Source organism: Lepidothrix coronata, unplaced genomic scaffold (genome assembly GCF_001604755.1).
Source record: "Lepidothrix coronata isolate B3197 unplaced genomic scaffold, Lepidothrix_coronata-1.0 Scaffold77, whole genome shotgun sequence".
NCBI lineage: Eukaryota > Metazoa > Chordata > Aves > Passeriformes > Pipridae > Lepidothrix > Lepidothrix coronata.
Window position 1 is genome coordinate 1,234,301 of NW_016690257.1, and position 9,976 is coordinate 1,244,276.

General features: G+C 38.9%; 1 protein-coding gene across 3 annotated transcripts in view; it reads left to right on the plus strand.

The window, feature by feature from the left end:
- SMAD2 (SMAD family member 2) overlaps positions 1-9,560 on the plus strand; it is a 49,586-nt gene extending 40,026 nt beyond the window's left edge. For all 3 annotated transcript variants that reach the window (XM_017819795.1, XM_017819794.1, XM_017819796.1), the window contains 5 exons: positions 563-616; positions 1,699-1,911; positions 3,649-3,786; positions 3,950-4,094; positions 7,600-9,560. In XM_017819795.1, the coding sequence (XP_017675284.1) occupies positions 563-616; positions 1,699-1,911; positions 3,649-3,786; positions 3,950-4,094; positions 7,600-7,723 (674 nt within the window). In that variant the 3' untranslated portion in view covers positions 7,724-9,560. The remainder of the gene's footprint in view (positions 1-562; positions 617-1,698; positions 1,912-3,648; positions 3,787-3,949; positions 4,095-7,599) is intronic.
- Positions 9,561-9,976: the final 416 nt, after the last annotated feature.

Below are 9,976 nucleotides of genomic sequence, written 5' to 3' on the forward strand. Positions count from 1 at the left end.
TTCCTAGTACCTAATCTAAATCTCTCCTCTTTCAGTTTGAAGCCATTCCCCCTTGTCCTGTCACTACCTGCTCTTGTAAACAGTCCCTCTCCGTCTTTCTTGCAGGCTCCCTTCAGCTACTGGAAGGCCACATTAGGTCACCCCCGAGCCTTCTCATTTCCAAGATAAACCTTCTGCTATGAAAACAGAAAGGCAATATCTTGCTTGTCTCATCCACTCTTTCTTAGCTTTTATTTCGCAGAATTTGGGAAGTCACTACCTTCTCACTGGAGAGGTGCATAAATAATGTTCACAGTTTGTGCATGGAGGGAGAGCTCTGCCAAATACAACACTAAGTTAATTGAGTCTTTACAAGGAGGGGTAGGTTCCCAGAAATCTGGAAAATTGAATGAAATCTTAATTCAGAGTAAGTGTGTGATATTCCAGAAAACTGATTGTAGGATTTCTGAGGTTTCTTATTCTGAAAAATTTCAATGTAAAAGTGGTGTAGATAATGGTTGTGCCTACCCAGCTGAAATAACAAAATCCATTTGCTCTGGAACTATCTGTATTGCTTCAACAGGATCTCCAGCAGAGCTGTCTCCTAGTACTCTCTCTCCAGTTAATCACAGTCTGGGTAAGCTGGAAATACTTATAATTATTTCTCTGTGTGTGATGACTCTTCATTATATAGTTATAATTACTTTAAAAGTGAAAATGTACTTTAAGAAATTAAGAGTTGCATTAAGAGGTGACTGTTGGGTTGGCTTCCTGATGTTAAATATAATAGGGCTGGGTTAATAACTTGTTAACAACTGCTCTATTTTGGTAACTTTTGAGCTCCAAGCAAAGAGACATATGTTGTGTGTGCAGGAACAGCATTTGTAAAATAAGTAGTTTAGAGGACATTTGCCTGTCCATAATGCTGTCCAGACTTGCTGTCTCCCTTCTGCTGCTCTTCTCATGTACTGTTTCACCTCTGACTGCAGCACAGTTGTTGCTCCCACGTTAGTTGCCCACCTGCTTTGATCAGGTGCCATTGCTGTGTGTCTGTGTAAATGCCTCAGGAAGATCAGATTGCCCTGGGTTTGTTTAAGGAATGGTGACAGGATGTGACAGGAAAATGCTGTTCAGAATGCTGAGTAAGTATTTAGGGTAGGTAAGAAGGGGAAGCAGCGCAGGAAAAGTTGAAGATGCACGGGGAAGATACTGGGTTCTAGCAAGGGAGAGTAGAAGGAGCTTAGAACTACCCTTAGATAAAGAGACAGTATAAGATCTAGTGTAATGCAAGAGAACAGAATTTTCATATTATTTTTTCCTTTCTGTTGTTCAGTGTTTGATAGTTTAATCTTTTCTTTTACGCTGCCAAAATGTTTGCAAGTTACAGAAAGGCAACAGGAATGTCTCAACGTCTGGCGCTCAGAGCACCATTAGCTTAATCATTTTGCCGAGCAAAATGCAAGTACTGAATTAAATGAGCTGTGGTCAGATTAGATCACCCCTTCTCCCCCTCCTCCTTCCCTTCTGTGGAAGATTGAATTCCATTCTGTTTACTGGGGTAGGTAAAAAGGACAGCAAGCAAAACATAATAGAAGTAGTTTGAGGAGACTACTGCTGTCATTTCTGGGAGAGACAAATAGCAGGGAAGATAGCTCTACTTTCAGCCTCAAATTCTGTGTTAAGCTTGGGTTCTAAAAATTTTTTGTTTGTTTGTTTTAGACTTGCAACCAGTTACTTACTCGGAGCCTGCATTTTGGTGTTCAATAGCATATTATGAATTGAATCAAAGAGTGGGAGAAACCTTCCACGCGTCCCAGCCTTCCCTGACCGTAGATGGCTTTACAGATCCATCAAATTCTGAGCGATTTTGTCTAGGTCTGCTTTCCAATGTAAACAGAAATGCCACGGTGGAAATGACAAGACGACATATAGGTGAAGATCTCTGATCTTTTAACTGTCTAATTTCATTTTGTCGGCTAATTTATCTGGAATGATCCAGGTAGGATGTGTGTTGGGTTCCTTTCACCCTTGTGCTGCCAGACATCAACATTCCCTCTCAGGGCTTGCCAAGGAAAGTTTGGCCTCTAGCTAAGGACAAAAGTGGAAAGACACAGAGCTCACAACTTCTAAAATCAGGGAAAAATGTAGCAGCTTCTGCTACTGAAGCCAGTTGGAATTGGGAGGAGATGTAGCGATGGCTGGAGCTGAAAGGAGCTGCCTTTCCTCAATCAGTAGCCCCTAACCTGGTGGCAGCAGCCGTCACAAAGCTGTCAGGCATCAGGCAGCACAGGAGGAAGCCACTCAGCTGTGTGAGATTTCTGTTCCTCGTGTTGCTGTTCTTGCCTTGTGGAAAAAAGATGGTGCACCAAAGCATCCCACGAGTCAGGTTTTTGCCTTTCAGGCTCCTTGTTGGACCTCTTTGTCCTGGGCAGCGTTTATAGTAAGAGTTGCTTATAATTGAAATCGAAGCTTTAAATACAAAATATTAACATGTTGCTTAGTTTATTCTAGTTTATAAAATGCAGAATGGATATTGGTAGTACTTCTTGAATTCTTCTCTGAAATGGGAAAAACTGCCATTGAAATAACACACTGTTCTGACATGAGTAAGATTTCCTTTGTAATGGTTAATCAAAGAATGTTGTTTTCCACAATGCACTGTATTGGCTTTAAGTTCTTCAGTAAACTATCTTTTTTTTTTTTCATGGATTCTTTTATTAGCAACATTCATTAAATCTTTTGTGTTTTTCACTTTCAGTAAAATTTCAACCTCTTTAGTAGAACCTTTTGACTCCCCATGTGCCAAGTCCAAATGCCAAATCCAAATGCTTGTCTAATAAGATTTTAGATGTGTAGAAACCTAGACTGTGCCTGTGCTGATGACTGGTCAAAATGATCAATGACGAGGAAAACCAAAAATGTAATGAGCTCTCACTCTTTAATGGAGCAGCTCACATTTTGTTGAAGAATTGTTTTAAAGAAAAAAGGGGAATGGAAAACGTGGCCTTTAAAGGATCTGTTAATTATAAATAGTTTTCTTTGGGAGATCAATTGCACATTATTTACCTTCTGCTGCAAATAACCTACACAGATCTGTTTTCCTATCTCAGAAAGAGAACAAAATAAGAATTTAAAAGTGGACAATATGATATCTTATGGTTATTTTTTTGTAATAGGGCTAAATGAAGTCCTGTTGTTTTTGATAAAGCAACACAGGGATATGCAGTGGGTTGTGAAATGGTGTGGGTGCATGTAAGCAGAGAGTGTTGAAGTGGTATACTTGTGTTTTCCTTTTTCACCACAGTGGCCTGTCCTGCTTCACATACAATGCTTTAATGTTAGCACAAGTTTTAATTCTGTTTTAATGAACACTGCTTCTGAGCTTGGATTTGATTACAAGCTATCATATGGGTAGAAAATTCTGTCCTGCTTTTGACCAAATTTATTCTTCTTCTCCTCCAAATATTGTGCGTTCGTGGGAGAAAAATGCAAGTTAATTGTGTTCTGCTCCTGCTACAGCTGTCAGCACAGCAGTGAGGTCCTGTGGATAATTAATTTCTGTTTCTGTTGTGAGGAAAAAACTTGGCCTTCTCTGAAAAAAAATACTCCCTTGTTTCCTAATCTACTTGGGTCATATCATAACTAGAGTACCTGTGACTTTTGCTACAGGGAGGGGAGTGCGTCTCTATTACATTGGTGGAGAAGTTTTTGCTGAGTGCCTAAGTGATAGTGCGATTTTTGTTCAGAGCCCCAACTGTAATCAAAGATATGGCTGGCATCCTGCAACTGTGTGCAAAATTCCACCAGGTTAGTAGCCTCACAAAGGTCTTGTGGGAAAATACCCAGTGAAGGTATTCGCTGGACGACATTTGCTTTCCTTTTTGTAATTTCTGCATAGTTTTGGGCTTCTGTGTAGCAAACACAAATGTTCACTGACTGCACCTTTTTTTGGCTTTTCTTTTCTTTATAGGATGCAATCTAAAAATCTTTAATAACCAAGAATTCGCTGCTCTTCTGGCTCAGTCTGTGAATCAGGGCTTTGAAGCAGTTTATCAGCTTACTAGAATGTGTACCATAAGAATGAGCTTTGTTAAAGGATGGGGGGCTGAGTACAGGTAAGAGAAAAACCTCTTTGCTTTTAGAGTTAATCATTTTTGTTCTTTCACTAACAAAGTATTTCTGTCTGGCTTGAAAGCCATACATAGAGGCTTCTCAGTGCTATTGTGAGTATGCTGTCTGCAGATTGAACCCATATTTTCCTTTTTCTCCTCCTCATCTATGGAACTGCTAAGTTATGAAGTTCATAAACTGATTTTAGTGCTGCACTGAAGCCAACTGTTGAGCAAGGAATGTCGTCAAAGTTCTGTTCCCTTGCTCAGTCCTGCTGGCTTGCATGTTATGGTGAAATCCCTGACAAGACCTAGAAGTTTCACAGCTTGTGCTGCGAGATTATTTTCTGATTGTTAGACGTACAGTCATTTCGACATTTGAACATACAATCAGTCTGTTCTGAGTGTAGTGTGAGTTCCTTAGGTTGTGGTGCAGGATGGGGTTTGATGGTACCCAACGGGAAGACTTGGAGTCACTGGGAGTGCCTCCTGCAGAATGAAATTACTGGAGAGCACGCACTTAAGGGGTGGCAAATATTTTGGAACTTGTAGTGGAAAAAACTTTGCAGGAGTAAGACGACTGTGTTTGTGTAGTAAAACTTCTAAAAACAGTCCTTTGAATGGAAAAAATAGTGGTTTAGATGCTTTTGAATAGATTCCAATTGTATTCTCTATTAGCACAAACTGAGAGCTGTAGTTGAGGACAGTGCCTGTTTTTAATGTAGTATGGGAATTCAGGAAGAAAAGTAATTGACTTCTAACAGAGCAGTTTCAAAGATTTCATTATTTTGGAGAGCTAGAGATGTGGTTTTAAACAAATCCCTTAAACCTCTCTAGAAATTGTCCACTGAAAGAATGAAGTCTGACATATCAATACCCTAATACAATACATAATGATTTTTTTTTTAATCTATATCCTTTCTGAAGTTGAATAATGGCATATAGTTTCCACTGAATCTGGGGGGTTTGATTGCTTTATCTGCTCTTGAAGTACCTACATGTATACGTTAGTGTCAGTGTGGGGGGGAGGTTTCTCAGCTAAATTAAGCCAATTTTGTAATAGTCTAATTAGATGAAATGAGAAATTTGAGTAATGGAATAAATTGGTACCTCTGTGTTAGGAAGAGGTGCACAAGAAGAAATCTGGCTCAGGTTTAAAGAGCTATTGGGTTTGGCTCTGAAGGAGTATGTATACACTTAGGCATAATTAAATACAGCATTCTAATCTGAACAGAAGAAAGGCTTAATCAGTCACATTACATGGAGGCAGCTTGAAGTGAATGGAGTGTAAGTGCTGGGTTAGAACTTTTGGTCAAGTTGTTTCAAAGGAGGGAGAATGTTAGTTATTAGCCTATAAACTGTTCATACACCATAGGATTGAAAAAGCTGCAGTGGAGACATTGCCAGAATAGCACAGAAACTGATTACTAACATAATGCCGAACTAGTTTCTTTGCATCTCTGTTTAAGATGATGCTAATAAATTATTGATGCACAAAACTTGTAAATTATGCTGAGTTGGGATTAAAGCAAGAAGAGGTGGCTCCAGCAAACACAACCTTGAATTTAAATGAATGTAGTCTGACTTGTCAAAACGGACCAGGCAAGCACTGTAAAAACCCATCATTCTTGTTAAAACTTCCGTGTTTCATTATTATATGAAAAAACATTTCTCATAGAACAGGCTTGGGCAGAGCCAAAGCATTACTTGCACTTTAGGCATATGTGCATAAACGTGCAGGTATGACAAGCTGATACGTTTTATAAGCTTGGTAGGCAAAATAGCTTACAGCTTTTGGCTTGTTAAATGTTGGTTTGAATTGAGGATGGTAGAAGTTCAGATGTTCACAGTAGCACAGGAACTGTCCAGGTCTAGCATCAGCTTCTGAAGAAAGTTCAGTAGAGGCTTAATTATTGATACATGAACTGGAAATCCATGGGTAGGAGAGCCTGAGTTTTTAGCTTTGAGATGGTTGCTCAGAGACTGTCACTATTTTATCAATTTTTGCCAGTGTAGTGCAAAGCCAGGGCTGTTGAACAGAACGAGTTATAAAATTTTGAGGAAGTGTGTTGTGAAACACATCATAGGGGAGTTGACAGCAGTGGAATAATGAACTTCCTTCTTTGGGAGAGGATTCAAGACTAAATGGAATTATATTTCCTGTGGTTTAGATTGTTTTTCTGTTGTATCACTTTGTTCTGGCGCATAGGCATTTGGGGCTAAGATAACTGTTTTGTTGAGTGCTGAGAGAGCACAGTCCTCAGCTGCTGTCTTCTCCTAGAAAATGTGAAACTTTTGAAATCGATCTTCTCCCTGGTTTAATCTTTCTGCCTTTTCAGTTCCTCTGTTTATATAAACAGCTTTCCTTAAAGCAAAGGGCTGCAGTGCCGACAGTAAAACTGAAGGGGCTGGGTTTGTGTCTGACTAATCTGCTGCCTTTGAATCTTGGGATAGCTGGAATTACTAGGAAAAACTGGCTTAGCAACAGTAGTCTTGCCAGTCTAGTTCGGGAAAACTCCCATGCCTGGAGTGGGTACAGTGAAATAACAGGATTTTTCAGGCAGACTGTGTCCAGTTCTGATTTCTTTACTTTGGAGATGAGAAGGAAGATTTTTGAATAACAGGTTTCTGAAACAAAGATATATGGGAGAGTGAATGAAATTTTTATGGTTGTCAGTCCTTCAGCTTTACTGACTATTGCTACATGGTGTCTTATTAAGGGCTTCTGTGTGGAAAATTATAGGCAAGTTAGTGCAGAAGACAAGGGAAATGTAATTTTTACTTAAATTGTTTGTGTGAGGATGTTACAGTACAAAACACATGTAGAAGTGTAAGATCACAGGAAATCAGAGATAAGGTTCGGTGTTCCTTTGAGATACCATCAGTTAGCACAGGATAACCACACACCGTGTTTTGATGTCGTGTTTCTGACAACATCTCCCAGTTTCCTTATACATTTATTGTGCCATTTGCTCCAAAAAGCCAGACCTTATGATCACCACAGCATCGTGGTCTTTGGCCACGCTGACAGCGCAGAACCAAGGGTTTCTATTCCATATTTCTCAGTAGTTGTCTATAGAATTCAAACCCATTTATGCATGCAGACTCTCTGAAGGTTGAGATACAGCTGCACACGGGTATCTGTGATGTGAACACTGCATCAACTGGACAATTCTGTCTGAATTTCTTTTTACAAGTAAGGCTCTTGGTGTGGCCCTGGAAGCAAATACTGCTGTTATTCTCCAGAGTGGAGTGTTCTTGATGTATTAGGACAAGCATGTAAATATTGATGTGTCTTACAGATGTGGGAGTGTTTTGGAATTTTGGAGATTTTTTGTTGTTTTTTTTTTTTTTCTTCAAAGACTGAAAAACAGTTTTGATAATGGTTGCAGGTTGTTATCTTCCTGTGTAGTAGATATGTGTGGAAACATACTCGATCACACGGTGGAGAATTTTATGGCAGCCACAGCTGCTTTCTGACTTCCCACTTCCCTATTTCTTTGTTTTCTAGGCGCCAAACGGTAACAAGCACTCCTTGCTGGATTGAACTTCATCTGAATGGACCTCTACAGTGGCTGGACAAAGTACTGACTCAGATGGGCTCCCCTTCAGTTCGCTGCTCCAGCATGTCCTAAATCTTTCTCCTTCCTCACCAGTGGGCTAAACATCGAGTCCAAACAACAGACTTAATATAACAGCTCCTCTGTCGTAGTATTTGTGTGTGGTCCCCATGAACTGTTTACTATCCAAAAAAGATTTTTAAAAAATGGAAAAAAAAAAAAAAAGGTTAAAAAAAAAAAAAGGAAAGAAAAAAAAAAGAAAAACAGCACTTGAGGTCTCATCAGTTAAAGCACCTTGTGGATTCTGTTTCCTATACTCTGATACTAGATGAAAATTTAGTGTATAGAAAAGCCTTCTTCAGAAAGAAGCGACAATTTTAAAGATTCTTTAATGGTGTTTTTATTGGGTATATAATTGAGTGTCCTAATGGTTTATCAATAACATGAATAGCTAAGTATACGTACAGATAATGTATCATGATCTCAAATATCACAGTATTGTGCTGTTCTACATTTTATTCCCATAAATAGTCGTTTGGTTTTTTGATTGGGGCAAATATCTCATAAGATTCCAAGACTCTACTCCCTTATTCTTTTATATTTTTTTATATAAGCAGGTTTTTTGAGTAGTCCTAAACATAAAAAGCAGACTTTCCTTGTAGAAAAGCTTAACTTTTTGCTGCCTTCTTAAAGAAAAAGAAAATCCCTCCATTGGAAGGGAAAGAAATGTCTTGAGATTCCTCTGTGAAATCTTAAGACACTTTATATACTTAATGGGGCCTAAAATGAATTCATATTGTAAATTCCAAGTATCCATTGCACTGGGAGTCTACTTTTCCCTACCCACCTGAATTGATGCATCTAGTGCCAGCACTATTGCTGGCAGTGTTGTAATTTGGGACTCTTTGTACCTTAAATCATTGAAATCAGTGGGTTTTTTTCTCATGGAGTGAGAACTTACCATAGCATTTGATCATGGATTAAGTACACAAGGTTATTGGCTTACCCCCTACATCTGTATGTTTTCATTGAACAGATGTCACTAAAAATAATGGGGTTTAGTTTCTGGAGCCAAATGCCTTTGAAAAATCCTTTCCCAGGGTAAACTAGACTCTTTTATTTAGGTTTTTAAATAGATGCAGCTTCTTAACATATTTCAGTAACAGAATTTAAATTTCTGATCTGAGTGGCTTTGTGTAGCTTACTTGCACACCAGATCACACGCATTCATTATGTCATAATGGGCCTTGTTATTAAAAGTAGTTGCTTCTGCAAAACCTCTAGGATAGTGGTTGCTGAGGTATGACCAGCGAAGGAGGACTTTCTAGGTTCTTCATGACAGTGCATGTTATTGTGAACCTTTGGACACTACAGCAGCACCATATTAAAAAATATTCTGAAATATATTCTACAAATAAGTCTGGGCTGGGGATGGGATGGAAAACTGTATAGAAGGGTTATTATGAACTTGAAAAATACACATCTTACTAACAATCTTGTGATCTAGCTGTCTGTCATTCTTTTGTTATCGTGGCAGTAGCAGGATTGCCTTTGTCTGTTTTTCCCATTGTTTCATCCATTACACTAGTACTGTACTTTGTAAGTGCAGCTAGTGATAACTTAGCTTTGAGAACAAAAATGTGGCCAGTGTTACAGCTTTTAATCACTTGAATAAATTGATGATAGTGATGGATATTTTTATGCCATAATGAAATAGAAGCAATACCAAAAATCAAGCCTTGAAAAAGTGGGCCAGACACCTTTCAAAAATTGGCAAAGCAGTTACCAGTTTGTGCTAGTTTTACCAGTAGACTAATGTATTGGTAGAACTTGTGAACCTAAGAAATAAGCTTCATACGTGTTGCATTTGCCTAATATGTGAATACACTAATAAAAGTTTTAATTCTCATGATGGCTGAGTGGGTTTTTTTATTAATTGCTGTCTGTATTTTTTGTTGAAGGTTAGGAATCATCCTAACCGACCCAAACAAATGGTACAAGTGTCCTCCAAGTTGTGGCTGAGAAGGTTAGAGTTTAGGTGTTAATATGACTTTTCATACAGCTGTTGTGGAGGTTCTGGATTTGTGGGTGCTCGATCGTACAGACTTCTACTCCTGTTTATTAAAGCAGTTGCTTTTTCCTACCACAAGCAAATTGCATCCTACTAACTCAGGTGTTTGCTTTCACCTGTGAAACAGTTAGATAAGAGAGGCTTGTCTGGGTCAGACTCGTATTTATGAGCAGGTTGCAGCTTGAATCAGTTGGATGACCTAATTCTGTGGTCTCCTTGCTGTGGATTTCTGAATGTGCTCTTTCAGTTGTGGTGAA